Here is a 22,341-nt window from a genome sequence, read left to right as displayed (position 1 = left end):
TCTTCACACAAGTCATGATAAAAACCAACCCTGATTATCTATAAAACTCTGTGCCACCCAATCCCTCGATCAGCTTATGTCTCCAAATTCTTCTCTATTTCCCTTTCCTTGCTACACTCTGCCACACCACCGCCACTGCCCTGCAAATGTAGAAAGTTCTCTCCTGCTCAGATTTTGCCTCCAGCTCTTATTAACTGCAGGACATTGGGAAGCTAACATCAAGAGGCTTAACGTCTCTGCTTCTGTTTCCTCATTAAAGCTTCCATGGTAGGGTCCATGGAAAAATCAAATAAACCGTTTTGTATCTTGACTCTGGTGGTATCTTTATTACACGACCGGAAATTTCTAACTCACAGAATTCTTCACCTCAAAAGGGTGAACTTTTCTCTGTGTAAATGGTACCTCCATGAACTGGAAAACAAAATTAGATAACACACAGAAATCTCTTAGTTTAGGATAGTTGTTGGACTAATGTCATTTCTTGTCCTCACCCTGTCTTCTATTGCTTTCCCTGGGGGCCTTTGGCAATCTCAGGCATCTCCTCCGTTGGCAACTAAAAACACCTTGCACACAGCTCAGATTCTAACAGAACACCTATCACACCACATCACGTGCGTTCATGTTCACGTTCCTCCTGGTCTGTGATTTCCTTGAATGCCAGAGGCAGTGCCTCGTTCACGTTCCATTTCCCTGTCAGCTAGCACATTAGTGGGTTCCCAGGAAATATGTTTGAATGAAGGCAAATTGAGACAGAACGTGTTTCAGAGAGGACTGTGGTTCTCTGCCCTATGCCTCGCATGCCCCACCTCTCTACAGCCGTCCTTCCTGAGTAGGACCTGTATCATCTTTCCCAACATTGTAGCTTAAAATCTAAAGCAATTTCAACTTTGACTCAGGACTGGAAGGAACAGGTGCTCAGAAGCATCTGAGAAAAAAAGAAAAAAAAAAAGGCAACACAGAGCCAAAAAACATCCTAGGAGAACAATGATGCTAAAGGTCCTGACTACTAATTTTAGCACATATTCTGTTCGGGATTCACGGCTACACATTATGACTCTTAAGAACTGTAACTGTTCCTGGGTGCCTGGGTGGCTCAGTTGGTTAAGCGACTGCCTTCGGCTCAGGTCATGATCCTGGAGTCCCGGGATCGAGTCCCACATCGGGCTCCCTGCTCAGTGGGGAGTCTGCCTCTCCCTCTGACCCTCTCCCCTCCCATGCTGTTTCTCTATCTCTCTCTCAAATAAATAAACAAACAAATAAATAATATCTTAAAAAAAAGAATTGTAACTGTTCCTTATATTTCTTTGCATTCTTTGCAAGATATCAAGTACAGTGCTAGATCATAGTGGGTGTGCAAAAATAAAGCGGCTCAATCCAGCAACTGTTAGTAAAGTCCGTTTTCACTCACCTGTTCATTGAAACAGGTGCTGAACTTGATGCTAGAGATACAGAAACTAAGACACAGTTTTCTGATCTCAAGGAGCTCCAGTTTGGAACAAAATACATAAATATAAAATTACAGTAAGATGCACAAATAAATATACACAAGTTTCAGTAGAAGGAAAAAAGAACCCTCTACTTTTATAAGAGTAAAGGAGTCTGGAAAAGTTATTTCGGACAGGGTCAAACCCAAATGGTATGAATAGTCCAGCATTTGCCAAGTTGTATGCTACAGAGCCATAGATCTGCAAATGTAACCAAGATCAAAAACATTCAGGAAATTCTGTATTTAATCTACCTCTGGAGACTCATACTACACATTAGCACAGTTAAGGCACTGAGAAGTCCTGCAGTAAATAAGTGTGGCTTATGCTGTTTAATTCGATGTTTCAGTATTACTGAGCTTTTGTTAAGTCACTGCATGGTAACAAATAACCTCAAAATCACAGTGGTTTACAACCACAAAGGTTTATTTCTTGCTCATGTTTTATGTTGGCTGGGCTTTGGCTCTATTCCAGATGTCATCTTCATTTTCTTTCTTCCAAATTTTTATTTAAGTTCTAGTTAGTTAACTTATAGTCTAGTATTGGCTTCAGGAGTAGAATTTAGTGATTCATTCTTACATACAACACCCAGTGCTCATCACAGTAAATGCCCTCCTTGGGGCGCCTGGGTGGCTCAGTCATTAAGCGTCTGCCTTCGGCTCAGGTCACGATCCCGGGGTCCTGGGATCGAGCCCCGCATCGGGCTCCCTGCTCAGTGGGAAGCCTGCTTCTCCCTCTCCCACTCCCCCTGCTTGTGTTCCCTCTCTCGCTGTGTCTCTCTCTGTCAAATAAATAAATAAAATCTTAAAAAAAAATATGTGCCCTCCTGAATGCTCATCACTCATTTAGCCCATGCCCCCACCTCCTTCCAACACCCCAGTTTGTTCTCTATAGTTAAGAGTCTCTTATGGTTTGTTTCCTTCTCTCTCCTTCTCTTTTTTTCCCCTTCCCACACGTTCATCTGTTTTGTTTCCTAAATTCCACACATGAGTGAAAACATATATTTGTCTTTCTCTAACTCACTTAGCACTATACCCTCTAGCTCCACCCACATCATTGCAAATGGCAAGATGTCATTCCTTTTGATGGCTGAGTAATATTCCATTATATATATGCACACACCCCACATCTTTATTTATTAATTAATTTATTTATTTGACAGAGAGCGAGAGAGGGAACACAAGCAGGGGGAGTGGGAGAGGGAGCAGCAGGCCCCCCGCTGAGCAGGGAGCCCAATGTGGGGCTCGATCCCAGGACCCTGGGATCATGACCTGAGCCGAAGGCAGACGCTCAACCGACTGAGTCACCCAGGCACCCCACATACCACATCTTCTTTATCCATTCATCAGTCAATGGACACTTGGGCTCTCCCATAGTAGCTCTAGTTTTAATTTTCCGAGGAACCTCCACACTGTTTTCCGGAGCAGCTGCACCAGCTTGCATTCCCACCAACAGCGTAAGAAAGTTCCCCTTTCTCTGCATCCTCACCAATACGTTTTTTCCTATGTTGTTCATTTTAGCCATTCTGACTGGTGTGGGGTGGTATCTCATTGTGGTTTTGAGTTGTATTTCCTCTAGACTCAAAGGAGCAGCTTTCCAAGGTGTATGCCACTATCACACAGAAGGAAAAGAGCAAAAGCCGTGCCAGACAATGTCTCCTCAAGTGTCTGCTAAGATGGAGCATGGGATATGTTCTTCTACATTCTACTGGAAAAACAAACCACGTGGCCAAGTCCGGTGCGAAAAGAGCAAAAGCCATGCCAGACAATGTTTCCTCAAGTGTCTGCTAAGATGGAGCATAGGATATGTTCTTCTACATTCTCTTGGAAAAACAAGCCAAGTGGCCAAGTCCAGTGCCAACTAGCTGGGAGGTATACATCTCCCACAGGGAGCACTGGTGGTCACGTGGCAGTGCACTGTTATGTATAATCCTCTTAGGGGAGAGAACAATGGAATCATGCAATCTACCATAAGATAAACTTATTTTTGCACCAAACTTTTTTTTTAAATTCAATTACTATATGATCCAATAATTCCATTCTTAAGGTATATAGCCAAAAGAATTGAAGGCAGGTATTCAAACAAAAACTTGTACACAAATGTTCATAGCAGCACTATTCATGAGAGTCAAAAAGTAGAGACAATCTACATGTCCATCAACCCATGAATGGACAAACAAAATGTGGTATATCTATGCAATCAAATATTAACTCAGCTATAAAAGAACCAAGTACTGATACATGCTACAATATGGATGAACCTCGAAAGCATTTTGCTAAATAAAAAGAAGCCAGGCACCAAAAAAAAAAAAAACAAAAACACATATTGTGTTATTCTATTTACATAAAATATCCAGAAAAGGAGAATCCACAGAGACAGAAAGCAGACTAGTTGCCTGTGGCTGGAGGGAAGGGGCAGAGGGTGAATGAAGAACGGCTACTTCATGGATACAGAATTTGTATCTGAGATGGTGAGAAAGTTCTGGAACTAGAGAGTAGTGTCCGTTGCACAATATTGTGAGTCTACTTCATGCCCCTTAATGAACTGTGCATTTTAAAATGGTTATGATGTTGACCTTTATGTAATACATATTTACCCCAATAAAAAACTGAGATTCCAAATAAACTGATTTGACAGTTCAAATTACTTTAAATCAGTACATATTTATTGAACACTTATTATGAGCTAAACACTGAACTAAAGAGAAGTGAATACTGAACGCATGAAAAAGGGTATGGTTTCTACTCTCAGGGATGTTAATTACAAGTTAGTAGTGGCATGTCTGATTGTGCACATAAGACAAGGCTGTATCTGGGAAACAGTAATCAATGATAAAGGCACATGGAAAGTGCTGTGTTTGCAGTGCCAAAAGAGAGCTTAATTCTGACTAAGATGCATTGTGACAAAAAAATAAGGATTGATTTAATAAGCTTAAAAAATAAGCAGGTACCTTATCTACATGGAATCAATGCATTAGTTTTCATGGGTGGTTTATTTAGGCTTGGGGCATCCTGATGCCTGATTTCTGCCCCACCAATGAGACCAACGAGAAATCGAATGGGACATGGCTGTTAAAGTAGACCAAATCACCACACTGACTATTTATCAGTCAGGATTTCCCTGCTGTGTACTCAGCCATAAGTCTATTTGAAAGGTATAGACCCACAGGCTAAGAGATGAGTCCTCATATCACTTCTCTCAAGACCAGCTTCAATCCCATCAGAATTTCCACCTTTTCTGTACAAGTGTGAGTCTTTACGGAATGATTCCAGACGTCCCCGGGTCAGAGGTAGCATTGGTATTATATATTGCAAGGCCTTAGTCATCTCTGCTCCAGGGGTATTTGATCCTTCCTGGTTCTGGCTCTTTTTGAGAACATGAGAATAGCTATAGAATTGGCATACCAACAAACGTATACAAGTTAGCAAGTAATGTGAGGAAAATCATAGACTTCCCAAAGTGAAGAGCAGAACCTTATAAGCACACAGGGCTATGGATCTATTTGCTCTATTAGAAATCATGATTCTGATTTATATGTTTCAGGTTGAGAAACAATATGGTTTAAGAGCACTGACATTGAGTGGATCTGGGTTCAAATCCCTGCTCTGCCACCTACAAGATGGTTACTTAACTTCTGAGAGCCTCAATTTTCAAATCTGGAAAATGGGTCTTTGTTGAGGTTTACAGGAGATATTGCTATAAAGAAATGAGCTCTTCACCTGGCACATGAGAATTACGCAGTGCATCGTAAGTGTAATGATTATTTTATATCAGACCTATTGGCTTTTAGGTCAGGTGCTTTCTACGTGTTTTCCAATTAAATGTAGAGCAATGGCCCTGTGGCAGGGGGGTTTTTATTCCTGTTTTGCCTATCAGAAGACCTAGAGAAGCTCAGGGAATTAACAAGTCCAAGGTCTCATCACTCTAAGTCGGCCTTCTGGATCCTCCCTATTCTATTTGCGTTCTGATTGAGTCTTTAATTGTTATCTTCAATCCACTTCTTAAGAGGAACTCCGGGTCTCCCCACAAGGCTGAGAACAGAGTGCTTCTTGGCGCCTAAAGGAAAACTAATATTTGGATGCAGCCAACTGGGTAGAAGTCGGCCACCCCCTCAGTCATAAAGACACTGCTCTTTAATTCAGCAGGCCGTACAGAAAGAGCCATGGGAAGGCAGAAACACCGATTCCCATCAGTGCCTCCCAGGCCCCGCTCATCAGACAACAAGGGCCCTAATCACAAGCCACCGCCTGTCCCTTGGGCTGATTCTGCTGAGGACTCACCCCAAAGCTGCTGACTAGAGCAGGCACTGGCAACAATCCCTCAGCATTCCACCCTGGGGTCCCAAGGCCACATGGAGTGATGGGGGGGCGGTACGGAGGGGCCTTTCTGAAAAAGAGACCTAATCATGTCCTGCCCCCTCATCCTCTACTATTGCAGGTGGGCAGGGACTTAATCCCATTCTCCCCACATCCAGAAATGTGTTGTGCCGACTCAGAGCTCCCTAGAGAGGTAAAGAAGCCTTGGAGCCCCGGCGGCAAGGAATCAAAAGCCAGGGGAACCTTGGGAAAGTGATTTTACCTCTCCGAGTCTCAATTTCTCCATCTGTATAATGGGGAGGATGATCCCTAACTCAGAGTTGATGGGAGGGGGAGGGCTGAACCGGCTAATGGGTATAAGCACAATGCCTAAGAGGGAACAGTAGCTGAAAACAATGTTAAACATTTCTACACCCTGTTCCTCTGTTTCTACTACTTGTCGTGGGATGAGTTTGAAAATAATCCTCTTCACTCCATTAACGATGCCCAGCTACTGAGGAAAGGGATGGTGGACTGTGCTTGTCTTCCTCAGCCTCCTCCTGCTCACCCTGTGCTCCCTCCCTTACTCTCCTCTGCTCTTCCTCCTCCTCTCTCAAGTCCCCTCCCCTGTTCCTTTTCCACTCCTCCATCCTCTCCTCTGCCCTCCCCCTTTCTCTCCCTCCTTTCCTCTAAGTCCCCCTCCTTCTATGGCTACTTGAGCACCAATCATAAGAAAACACCGAACTGAGCAAATAGGTATGGAGCTCCTACATCCGCGGCACTGCTGAATAGAACGAAAGGCAAAGTTGGCAAGGCCAAAAAAAATCCCTTTTCTAAAGAAGCCTATCTAATCTAATAGAAGAGATAAAACCCAAACCCAGACGAATGTGTTGCAAGGTGAATAAAAACAAATAAATCATGCCATAGAAGAGGTCTTAAAAGAGGCTTTTCAGAGGAGATGGCATTTGGAAGATTAAGGGACATAGCTCTTGCCTTAAAGATGTAATATCCGGTGGGGTAGAAAAGGCGCATGCGCTTTTGTCAGTCCCCGTGTTAATCATCCCACCCACGGCATTTGACACAGTTGAGCACAATCTCCTGGTTGAGGAACACTCTTTACTTGGCTTCCAGGATACCACAGTCCCACCACTCTCTTTTCACCTGCTGTCCATGCACGTGAAAAGATGCCTATAATGAAACGTAAGAAATTCTACAGGGCTGCAGTAAAGATATGAGTGTGTTTTGGAAGGTGGGCTATGACAAAGACAAGAAGACAGGCAAGAGTTTGAGTCTGTTGCCTGAGAGCATGAGTGATAGGAGCTAGAGCCTAGTCTGGAAGGAGCTGAGGTTTCAAGCTGACACAAGGGGAAAAGAGAAGAAAGAAGAAGGGAGGGGAAGAGGCGGGGAGGTGAAATTGATCTGAGACCAACAAGTGAAATGCACCATTTGATTATCAGGGTGTGAGGAGCAGACTCTCAAAGCACAACAGTCTGGTCTGGAAGCGCAGAGACTAGATGATGCCTGGTTATATCATTCCTTCATCCCATAGCCCTCACTGCCTACCCTCCCATCTTCTAAAGATCTTGGCCTCCCTCCTGTCCATTTTCCTCTTTTGGAAACTGAGACGAGGCTAGTGTTCTCACTCCTGTTTCATTAAGAAAAGCATCACATGCCAGCGAATCTAAGGTACCGTTCATCGTATAACATATCACTGGTTTATGGACATTGAGAAAAATCCATGCCTGTCAATACCCTGCCAGTTAAACCATGACACACCATCAGTTATAGGAAACATTCCAATTTCAGAGACATTAAAGTCTGAAAAAATCATGCAACTGGTACCTACGAAAAGTAATCAGAAGTAAAGTACGTGAAAATGCCCCCGACCATCACATCTGTGACGCATGCAAATACTCTCCTTTTCCTCTCTTTCCCGTGGATGAGCCGCCAGGCACTCTTTTCTAAGGCAAATAATCCCAGCCATACACAAGGCCCTACTCATTCTTGCCTGTTCAACTATGACCCCGAAAGAATCCCTCTGGCTCAGAGAATCAATGTGTCCCTCTCTGAAGAATAATTCCCATCAGCATAGAGAAGTTTTGTGGCTTCTGTGTTAAAAAAGAAAACTCACGGACTCGCCATCGCCTTCTGCCACTGTGACATTTGTTGGATTTCCTCTGTAGCGTCTCTGCACCCCCTTCACTTCCTCTCTTCCCATTCTCTGCCGGACTCATTCTCCTCAGGCGTTCACTACCATAATTCCATTGACAGATCCCTGTCAAGTTCACCAACGACCTCCGTGCTGCTTAATTCATGACTCAGTTGTCAGTCCCCGTGTTAATCATCCCACCCACGGCATTTGACACAGTTGAGCACAATCTCCTGGTTGAGGAACACTCTTTACTCGGCCTCCAGGATACCATAGTCTCATCACTCCCTTTCCACCTTCCTGGTCACTTCTTAGCTTCCTTTTCTTGTGCCTCATTATCACCCCATTATCCCAACCCTTCAATATGAAATTCCCCACGGCTCTGTAACTGAATTCCCTCTTTTTGTTTTTGCCTACCCTCTTCTCCAGTCACCTTACCCAGTCTCACATTCTCAAATATCATCTCTGTGCTAATTTATGTTTCTAGTTCTCCCCGCAACCCCGACTTTCCAAATGCCCACTCAGCACCTGCATCTGTGTACCTAACAGACTTCTCAAACTTGGTTCACCCAACTCCTCTAGTCTCATCCAAGGTGACCTCTCCCACAGTCTTCAGCGTATCAGGAGAGCGATTCCATCCCTGCAGTTGCTCCGGCCAAACTTTGGGATCATCCTTTGCTGCTCTCCTTCTCTCGCAAGCCCTTCTCAGTCCACTACCAAATAATGTCAGCACTCCTTAGAAAGGTACCCACAATGCAATCACTTCTCAAAACCTGCATCACCACTCTCGTGGTCCCTGCCACCGTCTTTGTCTCAGCTTGGTAAGCACAATAGCCCCGAAACTGGGCTCCTTTCTTGTGTTCCTGCCCTCTCTACAGTCTTTTCCACACAGCAGTCAGAGTGAATCATTTAAAATGTAAGTCAGGTCAGGCTACTCCACTGCCTGAATTTGTAATGGCTTCTCATTTCACCCGGAGTCAAGTCTAAAGTCTTTTCCATGGTCTACAAATTTCTACATGACCTGTTCCTTCACCATCTCTTTGATTGTAAAGAAAATATATTTCTTTGTTTTTCTTGTTTAGTGTCTGCTCCCCTAACACCCACACGCTAAATAGAAACTCCAAAATGACGGAGACTTAGCTTATTCACGGCTATATATCCAGCTCTTAAAACAATATCTGCCCTGTAGTTGATATTCAATAAATATTGCTAAATGAATGAATGTATGAATGAATAAATTTGTGGATCATCCTAGATTTCAGCAAAATATTCCCTTTGCATCCCTTTCCACATCAGTGAGCTACTAAGGCACAGCTCTGCTCTCTGTATACCTCACCAGATGGATACTAGATTAAATTACATGACAATGTCGGCAAAACACTCAATGGGCTTCTTGGAGAGAGAAGGATCAAAATAAGAAGTTATCATTATGCCATTAGCGTTATTATTACCACTTTGGCTGCTGCTGTTTGGACTACTAATAGCCTGTGAGCACTTCTACAATCCTGTCGTTCTCTTTCTCGTGTTCTCCAAAACCCTCTTTTCTTTTTCCTCTTTCCTTCTACCTTCGCGCAGTTTCACGAACAGCTGAGGAAATGCCACAAGGTGAATGCCGTTGGAGTGCCATTCACATCATCCTCGACCCACCAAAATAAACCTGTGCAGGATCTCCCCTCGCTGCCTCCTTCAGCGGAATTAGCAGAGGAAAGAGGAAGACAGAACACTAGCATTTTGAGAAGGAGGAGCTCTGAAGGCAGACTGTCAGGTTAACTGTCAAGCTCAATCACTTACCGAGTGACCTCTCTCACCCATGTCCTCACCTACAAAGTAGGGGTGTTTATTTACGCCTTCCCCGCAGGAATGGTGTGGGGCTTAAAAATGTAACAAATGTAACTCTATGATGCCATTCAATGTAAGTTAAGATAAATAAAAACCAACAAATAAATACGAATATAATACAAATAAATTCACACAGTCCCCGGCACATAAGGAAACACTGGATAAATATTAGCTATTATTATTCCCGACTCCTCAGCCCTCAGTCCATGCAGCTGTCTTCTAGCTGGGCTGGACCACCTCCTGCTCTTTTATGTCTCTGCCTTATTCATGTCTTCTCTTTGCAGAGGATGTCAAGATGGAGCACATTATTAAATAAATGTTTAATAGACGCATATTCTATGCACAGAAATGTATACATATAAATCATGTGTGTACAACACTATGAATTCTCACAAAGTAAACACACCGTGTGCTGCCATCCAGATCGAGAAGCAGGACATTGTAAATACCTCCAGAAATCTCTCCCGTCTCCTGTCAGTCCCTTATTCTTCCTCCCCAATGGTTAATGCCCTCTGAGCTTCTAAAACAGTGCATTTGTTTTTACTGTTTTGACCTGTATAGAAATGGAATCATCACAGCATGGACGCTTTGGCGTCCAGTTTCTTTGACTCAATGTCATGTTCGTTAGATACTTCCATGTTGTTGCACAGAAGAGTCGTTTATTTTCTCCCATTTCTGTGTTGTAGCCTATCATATGAATGCATGACAATTTATTTATCCATTTTCTTGTTGATGGGCAAGTGGGGGCTCTTTCCATTTGGAGGTTATTTTGAATAAAGCTGCTACGAACATTCACCACTTTTGGTGAACATAGGTCCCATTTCTGATGGGCACATTCCCAAGAATTGTAATTGTTGGGTCACAGGGCAAGGACATATTGAGGTTTTAGTAGATACTGCCAAGAGCTTTCCAAAGTGGCCATACTTATGTAGTCTCCCGCAAGCAACGCATCTAAGTTTCCACTGTTCCCCACCATCACTCCTTGATATTGTCAGTGTTCTTCTTTTGAACCATACTGATGGCTGGGTTAGAATACTGAATTGTGGCTTTAATTTACATTTTCTGAGGGCTAGCAAAAGCTCATCACTTTTTCAAATGTTTATCTGCCATTTCGGTAGTCTTGTTCGTGAAATGCCTGTTCCTGTCTTTTACCCATGTTCTTGTCTTACTGGATTGTCTGCCTCTTTCTTGTTGGTTTTAGGAGTTATTTACATATTTTGCATAAGGTTCTTTGTCAGATACACATAACACAAATATTTCCTTCTACTCTGAAGCTTTTATTTTCATTCTATGAATAGCAGCATCTGATGAACAGAAATTCTTAATTTTAATGTGGTTCAATGTATCAATCCTTTTCTTTAGCCTTAGTGCTTCTTGTACCCTACTGAATAAATATCAGCCAATCCAAAAGTCATGAGATAGTCTTCTGTCTCATATTTAAGAAGCTTTTGTTTTCTTTTACCTTCCACCAAGAGAACATTATTCTTCCTCAGATTTTTTTTTCTTCTATGACTCCTCTACCTAACCAGTCTGAGTGAATTATTCCCTTTCCTCAATCTCCATAATGGTATGCATTATTTTTATTATCTCTATTATGTTATATGTTACCTTGAATCTTATGTATTTCTCTGCCCTTCCTCTCTGTCTCATCCCCATACTCCATTCATCAGACTATCCAGATTCTTTCCGGTCTTCTCACTAAATTCTGGTCATAATGCCTGCTAAATAACTCTAAAATTGGTCTATTTCTCTCATCCCCTGTGCTACCTTCATGGTCTGAATCTGTGACATCTCATCTCAAGTGCAGCAATACCTCCTCACTGGCCACCTACCACCAATCTAACCCCCATCTAAGTAACTGACCACATGACAGCCAGAGTGATCTTCCAAAAATATCAACCTTTCCATGCTACCTCCTTTTCAAAAACCCTTCCCCACAGTGCCCATTACCTTCAAATTAGTATTCAAGTCATTAATGTGATGCAGAGGCCTTCCAGGATCTGAAGGGTTGTTTGGTCTTTCCCACCACTGGTGTCTCTGCTTTAACCTCTTGAGACATTTTCATTTCCTCCTGTGCTCCTTTATAAAGACGCTGCCTGCCTCCACATCCACACCCCTGTCTCCTCTTCATCCTCCAGTTCTTATCCTATGCATCTTCTCTGATTCCCTAGTAGGTTAAGTCTCCATACTGTCTGGTACCAGAAAGCCCCAGAATTTTTCTCCACTACAATTCCTTATGCCTATTATTGTTTGTTTAAGCCCATCTTCTCTGATAGAGTGCATACTTCCTTGGGACACAAACTGTGTCTGTCTTGTTCACCACCATGTCTTATGCCTAGCTCAATGCCAACATGGGTCTTTAAAAATTCCTGTATCTATATAGATATATAGTTATGTCTGTAGATATCTATATATACATATATACTTGCTGAATTAAGTTGAACTGATTGTTGCTTATATTCTCAGGGTTTAGCATTTGGATTTGGCACGTAGTCAGGCTCTATAAAGGTTTAGTGATTCACTGTCTTTATAAAACCCTAGAATCAGTAATGAAAAGGACATTAAGACCGCCTACTTCAACTACCTAACCCATTAGAACGAAGATTAAATAATCTCTATAACAGGGGCACCTGGGTGGCTCGTTGGTTAAGCATCCGCCTTCGGCTCAGGTCACAATCCCAGGGTCCTGGGATCGAGCCCTACGTCAGGATCCCTGCTCGCCAGGGAGGCTGCTTCTCCCTCTGCCTGCCAATCCCCCTGCTTGCGCACTCTCTCTGACAAATAAATAAATAAAATCTTTTTTTAAAAAATTTCTTTAACATTTCTACCAGATGCCATTTACTTATAACTCTCTGAAAACAGAGAGTCACTACACAGTTCAGCAGGTCATTGCAGGCTTGGGCATTAATGTGCGCTGGAAGATCTATTTTATACTGAGTTTAAACTGAGATCTGTCTCATCCCAGTTAAAAGCTGGGATCCTTGTCATTTCCTACAAGCAGATCAGGTTTGGCTCATTTTATCCACATTAATGAATTTGACTATCTTTTCTGCAAGACAACCCTGGAGTTATCTGCCGACAAATCCTATTGCCCCAAGTCAACCCTCTTGAACTATTCATCAGAAGACAGCCTTCTTCAGGTGCACTGTAGTTTTCCTTAGTCCCCGTCTTGAATTGGGATGCCCAGACTTGGACCCAATTCTCCAGGTGTGCTCTAACCAATCTAGAATAGGACAAAGATGTCACCCCTTTTTGGCGGACAACATACTTCTAATAATGTAACCAATGGCGGACCTGGGTTTTGGAGGACTGAGGCTTCTACTGTAATTGCTTATTGAGAAAGGAATTCCAAAATAAGATGTGGAAGTGAATATTTGGAATGATAAAAGTTGGGGACACAGAAGGTGGGGGAACCCTGGACCTTAAGCTTCATCAGTTTCATGGTAAATCAGCCTCTAAACGTCCCTAAGATCTTAATAACTTCCGGGTAACATCTTGTTAATCCCTTCTAAATTTACTCCAATTATAATTCACAGGTCTCTCCACTGCCAACATGCACAGCAGGGTTATCAAGTGCAGGCTGGAGCCAAGCTCCCGGCCTCAAATACTGCCTCTCACTTCACAAGGTCGCCGCACATAGCACAGGAACTGAGAAGTTGAAAATCCTGGCACACCCAAGGCAGATGGGTCTTTCTTATCTACTTTCTTGTCAGGTTATTACCAAACCCACCGTCTACTCTTTTCTCCACTAAAGGGGACAGGGTTAGTCTTCACGTGTTTGAGGTTTTTGTTGTGTTGTGTTTTCTTTGAACACTAAGCCACTTTCTTGGCCTGAATTTCCTGGAGGGATTTTCGTTCAGTGCTCCCAAGTGACACTACCAAGCCCTCCCTGCTCCATGTTCCAACCCTCTTCTATAACAGGAGTATGAATCAAAGGGTTGCTAAGGAACTGGAATATAAAAGTCATATTAGGTTCTGCTTAGCTCCACCTGCCAATCTCAACTCCACTTTCCTCCCACTGACATTCAGAATCACCTTTATCAGATACCTTTCTAGAAGGTCACATTTTTAGTCTGCTCTGAGTTAAAGCATGCCATTTTTTTTCTAACTATAAAGTTAATACATGATCATTGTAGAAAAGTTAGAAAAAGAACCGGAAGCCCAAAATAAATCATCTGCAAGCTCCCCAACCAGAAGTAACCTCTTTTAACATCTCAGCATCTTTCCTCGCAATGTTATTTTCCCTTATCTTTTCGCATAGTTAAGATCACACCATACGTTTGGTCAGAAACTACCCATTTTTATTTATTTATTTTTAATTTTTATTTTAAATTTTTTTAAAGATTTTATTTATTTATTTGACAGAGAGACACAGCGAGAGAGGGAACACAAGCAGGGGGAGTGGGGGAGGGAGAAGCAGGCTTCTCACTGAGCAGGGAGCTCGATGAGGGGCTTGATCCCAAGACCCTGGGACCATGACCTGAGCCGAAAGCAGACACTTAACGACTGAGCCACCCAGGCGCCCCAGAAACTACCCATTTTTAAATGAACATCAGATCAAATCACTTTCATATATTCTTGGAAATTCTTATACCTAACATTTTCGTACCTGCCTAATATGATATTGCATAGATGCTACATAATTTGTGCAGTCCCCTCATGTGGAAAATTCAGATCTTTACATTTTTTTTTTTTTGCTATTATAAACTATGCTTTTTAAAACAGCACTAGCTGTACTCAAAGCCTTGTATCTTTTCTCCTATAATCTCCTCACTTTTTTACGATGAATTAATAAGGGTAAAATTACTATTTCAAAGAGTATATTTTCCTTCAGGTCATGAGTATATATGAAGCGCCTAACAGGGACCTGACATAAAAAAAGACATTAAACAAATATACATGTTTATAGATATCAACAAAGTAATCCCATGATTGTTGCATTCTGGCTAGCAGTGACTGAGTATCTGTCTCTGTACACCCAGCCAGCACTGAGGGTTCTCATTCATAAACTCTGCTAAACACACACACACACACACACAAACACATATATACGTGTGTATAAATATATTAAAGACCACAGATGATTACCGAATAAGGAGAAGGAAGGTTACACAGAACCAACAATGCTGTAAACTGCTCTATAGTTCTTATAATTCAAATAACACCTGCCAAAATACATTGAAAATCAAACACAATAATATAGGAAATTCTGACGGTAAGATATGAAACTTTAATATATATTAGGTCTGGAGCATCTATAAATAACACTGTTTAGACATTTTCATCAAAACAATCGGATAAAGCTCACATTTTCATACTTTATATCTGAAAACTAATTAATAACCATGAATTTAATGTCCTGTATATGTTAAAATTTTAAAAAGGCATCATATCCTGTCTTCATTTCCATATTCCTAGTTTTGATCGGTTTCTCTGTCTTTCATCTCCATTCTCGCTCCACATCATGCCTCCTCTAAACCCTGAGTCTCTCCTCCCCCTCCACCCTCTGGTCTCAAATTTCCAGGGGCATCCTACCTTGAAGATGCAGTTTGCTCTCCGTGCTTTGCAGAAGGACGGAACTCACAGAGTCCAGATTGTCATAGCTGTTACAGCCCAGAGGCCCGGTGCGTGTCTCTGTGACCTGGAGTGGACATCGAGGGTGACAGGTGTGAGACAGGCGCCCTTGTTAGAGACTTGTGAGACAGGGCCCCGCAGAGTCACCTCAGCAGAGTAGAGCCGGCAGAAAAAGTGTCCTGGCCTGAGCCAATGGCACCTTGCCTGTGCCAAGGCCACCTTTGGGCTATCACCAAAAGGACATCGGGGTAGCAGGGCAGTCAAGTTCAGACTGGAGCCATTCCCCGGCTCTCACTTCACAAGGTCACTCTAAGTATGATATGAATTAACGAGTTGAAGCACTGCAGCATATTTCAAATGCGCTTCACAATCAGGAGAATCCGCGTTAAATGTTAACAGGGCCATGAATTTGCTGTGTGACCTAAGGAAATCACTCAACTTCTCTAAGCTTCCGTGACCCGAGGCTAGTAAATCCTTTCCAAGAAAGTTGGGCGACAAGACACAATGGGTAGAAGTGCCTGACATGTGGCTTATGTCCAAACACGGGTACCGTATTACCCCAAATCTCAGAATCGGTCACGAGTACATATGCATTATTAGGCAAGAGCAATAACATTACCCCCCATTTTCTAAAAGATGTTTCATAACCTTGAAGTAGGCATGGTTTAGGATGAGAAGAGGTTTCTCATCCCTTTGGCCTTGACGTCCCATGACTTAACACAATCGTTTACCGGGTAGTTTTGAGGTTTGCATGCAACTATAAAGACACAGCATTGGTGGTTTTGTGACCCGTAAGACGGTGTCCAAATGCCAGTTGTGCCTTCCTCCAGCTGGGAAACCTTGCGTGAGTAACTTTCCCTCTCTCAGCCTCAATGCCCCCTCTACAAAATCCTCTCACCCACCTCAATAGGTAAAGAGATCCTATTTGGGGAGTGGTTAGCACTCTGGAAACAGTATATAAATGGAGGATTGGTAGGTTTTGATTTTTAAGCAATTTATTATTTTTTGGTACACAATGCTAACATAGTTGTTACTGAATGAGACTCAAAACTACCAATTCATTTTGCTAAGGAGATCCTGGGAAAGAAAGCTACGGGCAGAACTTCCTCACCCGGGGTCAGCTGCTGGTCTTAAACACAACTGGCAGGGAGACAATTCTAGCCAGCTGGGTCTTGAGGTAGTGTCAAGAAACGGCAAGAAAAATCCAAGTCCCAGACCGAGTGGGGAAGACAGTGGTGGTCAAAGAATGGCTTCTTGAATTTCTCTGAGAAATTCCTTGTAAGGAGGCAGGCTGCACTTCCAGGATGCACAAAAGGAGATTATCGTCTGACAGAGCTTCAATATCTCAATTCCACATCCCATCCAGGGTGGGGAGCGAACCATTTGGTGATAATGAAAACCAGGTCTTTGCTTCACTCCGACTCTGATGGCTTCATAAAGATCTGTCTCTCTGTGCCGAGTTCACTAACAACATAATCCCCCCCAATAGAGGCGATTCTTCTTGGATAAGCTGGCTCTTTGTTTGTCGATCTGATTTATTTCTCTCATTCCTACCTCCCTCCTCAGTAACTCACTCCCACATTTTTTCTCTTCCCTTGGTCAATTTCTAACTCATCTGCCCCTGTCTCCCTCAGTCCTTCCCCCTTCCCTGCCCTCCAGCCACACACACACTTTTTCCCTAGAGATAGTTTTGAAAGTCTTAGTATAAGGGTAGGTCTGTACTTAATTCAGAAGAAATTAGATCAAAGAATTGAGGAGTAGAATGCAGGTATAATCGGGTTTCAGAAAATGTGAGATGCAAAAAATCTGCACTGAAACCGTGAGAAAAACTAATCCTTTATATCAAAAATTCCTCCCTCGTTCTCTTTAGAAAGGTAATCCCTGAATTTCTTGCACTTAAAATAGAACTTTTTTTTTTTTTTAAGTGTCTGTGTTCCAAGACACTGAATTACAAGTCTAGGGCTGCTCTATTCAATGTCGCTATTTAAATGAAAATTAATTAAGATGAAATAAACTTATAAACTTAGGTCCTCGGTAGCCACATTTCAAGTGCGCCATAAGCCCATGTGACTAATGGCTACTGCCTGGGCCACAGATATAGGGCACGTCCACCATCTTGGAAAGGTATTATATTGGATAGTGTTGGTGCTGAGGGGTATGGGTCAGCACATGACTGTCCTTTTTTGTAAATAAAACTTTTATTGGCACACAGTCATGCCCACTTGTTTGCATATTGTCCATGGCTGATTTTTGTGGTACAGCTGCAGAGTTGCATTGTGGCAACCTTGACCATATGACCTGCAAAGCCTGAAATTTTTATTATCTGGCCTTTACAGAAATAGCTGACCCTTGGTCCAGCGAGTAGAATTCTAGTCCCTGTTAGGGTACTCCAGCTGTGTAACCCTGAACAAAAAAGTCTTTAGCTCTTGGACCTCAGTTTTCCCATCTGTAAAATGGGGGGTGGTGAGTAATGGGATGGAAAACACAAGTGTTTAACAAATTACTGATCTAGGCATCAGCAATCTGCCTCTTGCTAGCTCTAGATCCTTGCAAAAATCATTTACCCGCTGTAGTCTCAGGTTTTTTTTTTTGACCTAGAAAGGGCGCTTAAAAATCAGTGAGAGGATTGTTGATAATTACACCCTGACCATAGCCAGGGCTGCCCCAGCAAATCAGTACGATGTGGTCATGCTAATGGCAGTGCTCATGATCTTACAGGGCCTTTGACCACGTCAGTCAGAGTGGCTGGCAGGGGGTACTGTTAGTGTTAGCTTCATGGGTATGAAGCCAGGGACTGCATCTGCCCATCGGCCATCCGAATACCTGACACGTGCAGTATTGCTGTCTTCAGAATCAACCACCCAATCCGCCCTCAAGCCTACCTTGATTGCTCCAGTTGATATCTGGATCTCATGGAGCCTCCTCATGGTGCCATCACGGTCGACAAAGTAGGATGACGCAAGTTGGTGCAGAGCTTCAACACTTTGAGTGGCATTCCCTGACTTCCTGTCGAGGCGACTTTTGTCCATGTACATGGTCAAGGCCTCCTCCCCTGCATGGAAAAGGAAAGAAGCTTAGGGAGCCTATCGAGCTTTGGGGTGGGAGGAAAGGCTCCAGGGCCTGACTGCTGACAAGAGCCTTGACTTTCCCACTACTTTTGCCCAAATTCCCTTCTGCCTCTGAAAATCAAGAGCACGGTGAAAGAGAAAGAGTCCAGAAGTGGCTGTAAGCACTAAGCCCTAGGAGGACAAGGATCAGGGGAAGACTCTCAGTTGTCAAGTCCAACCTCTACCAATCCAGCATGTAGTTCTCACCAGCATCCTCTCCTCGAGGCTCAGTCTCTCCTTCTGTAAAATGATGGATTTGTCCCAGACACTCCTTTCCTCCTCCCGTTGGCTCTGCCTCATCCAGTTTCCCCCCCTTCATCCCTGTTTCCTATTCTCTCCTTCCTTCCTCTTTCCCTTTCTCTCCTTCTCCTGCTGTTGCCCTGTCCTAGACAGACAGATGAATGGACAGATGAATGGATGGATGGCTAAAGAGGCAGACAGATGAGAGAGAGAGAGATGAGACATTCTTTAAAGACACATACGGATAGACAGGGAAAACCGGGTGACCAAAAAAGGGAAAAAACCAAATTGTCGGATGAGAGAAGTCAGACACCATCTACATTGACCAGGACCCTATCCCTTGCTCGAAGCCCAGGGCCTGGCATGTAGTAGATAGTTATACTTAATACATCAATGTTTTTTAGTTCAATCAGTAAATATTCTCATTACCTTCACGAGCCAGGCACTGTGGTTCTGTGAGCACAATGCACAGACAGGAAGCTGCTTCTGGGGGGCGAGGGGAGGGAAGGTGGCAAGAAAGTCAGGCGTAGGGAGGGAGATTAGAGAGGAAGAAGGAGAGTGTGGGGTGGAGAAAAAGAGAGCGAGAGGTGAATGCACAGACTCATATATTTTATTCCATTAAGTTTTCCTTCGTAACAGGTACACAGATTACTAACAGTACTAACTTCTGGTCCCTCTCATTTGGGATAACAAGATGTTTCATCAGAACTTCAGAAAGGGGAGTCCAGAAATGCCTACTAAACAGATGTGACCATTACACGTCATCTGGTTTCACCTTCTATTAACTGTGAACTCGGGGATGTTTCTTAACCTCTCTGTTCCTCCGTCTATTCGTTAACAAAATTAGGGGAAGAATGGCACCTGCTCCGTAGAGTGATTCAGAAGAATAAATTAATGAATACTTGTCAAGTCCCTACGGCAGGGGCCAGTCAGCTGTCGTCATCAAACTCGTTTCGAGTCGTAGTAAAAAGCAGTCTCTGGAGCAGGACTGCCTGGTCTGCACCAGCTGTATGAAGAGTCACTCACTCTCCCCACGCTTCCATTTCTCCAGGTGCAAAACTGGGGGCAGGGCTGTCCTGGGATTACATTAGCCAACTGCAGAAAGTACCTGAACCCCGCCTGCCACATACATGGGAGTGTTGATGACCATTACTTGACTACTGTAAAGTATCAGTTGTATGAGATTTATCCTTCTATCTATTCAACCCAAGAAAATAGGATAGTCAGAGAACAATGTTGTCAATACTGTCTGAGGACAAAAGTCTGATCTCTAAGATCACCGAAATGTCTTCAGAATACTAATTACTTTTCAAGTGGAAGAGAAAAAAAAAAAAACAAAAAACAATTTGCTTTCGGGAGGATAGTGACTATCCTAGGCAGGGCACACAGCCCTGACCCACAGACTAATTCCTGTGCCTCAGATCCCTCCATGACTGCTTCTAGAACTCAGTTCCATTGCTGTTCAGTTTAATACATGCAACCTCCAGTGTGTCTGTTCACTGCCATGGCCCTCCATGAGTTCCAGCCAAACCATTCTTTCCATCTCCATGATTTATTCTTGCTGATTTTCCTCCCCTGGACCATCCTCAAACGTTTCTCTCTGCTTAGAATGACATTCTCGGAGCGCCTGGGTGGCTCAGTCGGTTAAGCGTCTGCCTTCGGCTCAGGTCATGATCCCAGAGTCCTGGGATTGAGCCCCGCATCGGGCTCCCTGCTCAGCGGGAGTCTGCTTCTCCCTCTCCCTCTGCCTGCCACTCTGCCTACTTGTGCTCTCTATCTCTCTGTCAAATAAATAAATAAAATTAAAAAAAAAAAAGAATGCCATTCTGTTCCTCTCCTATCTGACCGCTGAATTCCTATCCAGGTTTTGTCACTTTCTCTTACCCTTACTCCTCTGTCCTTGACCTGGCATACTCCTATACACTCCTCAGAACCCAGTGAGCCATCATCTTTCTGGTGAGCTTGCCCAACCGTGCCCTCACCCCGACAGAAATGTAATCACCTTCCCTCTATGACTCTCTACCTCGTCCATTCAATTTAGCTCAGCATGCATGTGTTGAGGAGTTTGGCAGGCACTGGGGTGACAAATGGATAACATACTGTCCCTGTTTTAGAGTCACTGAGTGACTACAAGTATGCTGTCCAAGATGAGAGCCACCCATCAAATGTGGCTCTCGGGCACTTGAAATGTGTGTCCAGTCTAAATGGAGACGCACCATAGGTGTAAACTACGCAGTGGATTTCCAACATCTGAAAATGTAAAAAATTGTATAAAATACTTCATTAAAAATTTATCCTGTTGATTACACATGGAAAAGCTAGTATTTGGAATATATTATGTTAAATAAAATATATTGTTAACATTGATTCTCCCCTTTTTCTTTTTACTTTTAAAGACGTGGTTGTGAGAAAAATCTAAAACGGCATTATGTGGCTCACACTTGCATTTCTAGTGGACAATGCTGGCGCAGGGAGACAGAGATGCGAGAGGAGCATTTCAGGATACTAGATGGATAGCAAAGGGAGAAGGAGACAGAGAGTGGAACGTAGCCCAGAAGGAAGGGTGCCTGCATCCTTGCTAGGAAGGTGGACTACAAGACGCTGATGCTCTGGTCTCTCCAGCTGCATACCTCATCACTCTCTCCAGGTTTGCTCCATCCTGCACAAGTGCGCCCTATTTTCTCATGGGGGGACTCTTATTTTCTTTCTTTTTTTCCCCTTCCTGACTAACTTCTACTCTTCAGATGTCACCTAAGACAATACCTTCTCTGGGAAGCCTTCCCAGAATCCCCCACTCTTCCCTTAAACTAGATCAAGAGCTCTAACCACGTGCTCCCTATCTCTTTCATTTCTCTAATGCATCACCTCCCACATTTCCTGATGATTGCTTGCTTAATAGCCTGGCTCCCTCACTAGAGGAGAATCGCTGTGAGGGCAGGGAGGAGGTAAGAGGCCTCCCTCATTCCACTGTCATGTGCTTTGCAAATGATCCGAGTATTTGTGGATGAATGAATAGATATGGAAGTCAACCGAATCTACAACGTTCGTTGAGTGACACATCTGCTTCAAGCACTAGACTGAAATCTCCCCATGAGAAAATTCATCATCATCAAAATTAACTTTTGGGTCCCACACGCCTGGATATGAGTTCAGAGTAAGACACTCATGTTTGCACTTTCCCGTGAAGTCTCACTGGTAAGGCAGGAGGACGTGATCTTCCGTCCTTCAGAATCCACGGTGACCTGAATAGACTTGGCTTAGAAAGGACACTATATACAGTTAGACAAAGAATTCCAGGAGGGTGGGTGATGGCCTGGTGGAGCAAGGACTCTATGGATTTTGTACTGTTCCCAGTGCTTCACCTAGGTCAGAAGAAGAAGAGATGTTCAGTTGTGGGATGGATGAATGGATGGATGGCTGGACGGATGGGTGGATGGATGAATGGATGGATGGATAGATGGAGGGAGGGAGGGATAGATGACTGAATGGCTAGGGGAGGGGTAAATGATTCAATATGTGAATATGTTAGAGAAGTTAGAGCCAGGAGGCAGAGGAAACAAATATTCCAAGTGTCAGCGCAGGTGCTCCATGGGGCCTGTGGAAGAGAAGGTGGAACAGGCCCAGCTCCCTTCGGACTGAAAACTGGCAGAAGC

At 43.4% G+C, this 22,341-nt stretch overlaps 1 protein-coding gene across 1 annotated transcript in view; it reads right to left on the bottom strand.

Moving 5' to 3' along the window:
• The window catches only part of BRINP1 (BMP/retinoic acid inducible neural specific 1), a 177,870-nt gene that overhangs the window by 44,144 nt on the left and 111,385 nt on the right, over positions 1-22,341 (bottom strand). Inside the window, exons 4-5 of the mRNA XM_025888606.2 lie at positions 18,224-18,393; positions 15,303-15,408 (exon numbers count right to left, since the gene is read on the bottom strand). Coding sequence (XP_025744391.1) covers positions 15,303-15,408; positions 18,224-18,393 — 276 coding nt within the window. The remainder of the gene's footprint in view (positions 1-15,302; positions 15,409-18,223; positions 18,394-22,341) is intronic.

This window comes from Callorhinus ursinus, unplaced genomic scaffold, assembly GCF_003265705.2.
Source record: "Callorhinus ursinus isolate GAN/ISIS: 27379988/994484 unplaced genomic scaffold, GSC_fseal_2.0 scaffold24, whole genome shotgun sequence".
Taxonomy (NCBI): Eukaryota; Metazoa; Chordata; class Mammalia; order Carnivora; family Otariidae; genus Callorhinus; species Callorhinus ursinus.
The sequence above is the reverse complement of the archived record's forward strand: the minus strand, read 5'-3'. Positions and strand labels throughout refer to the sequence as shown.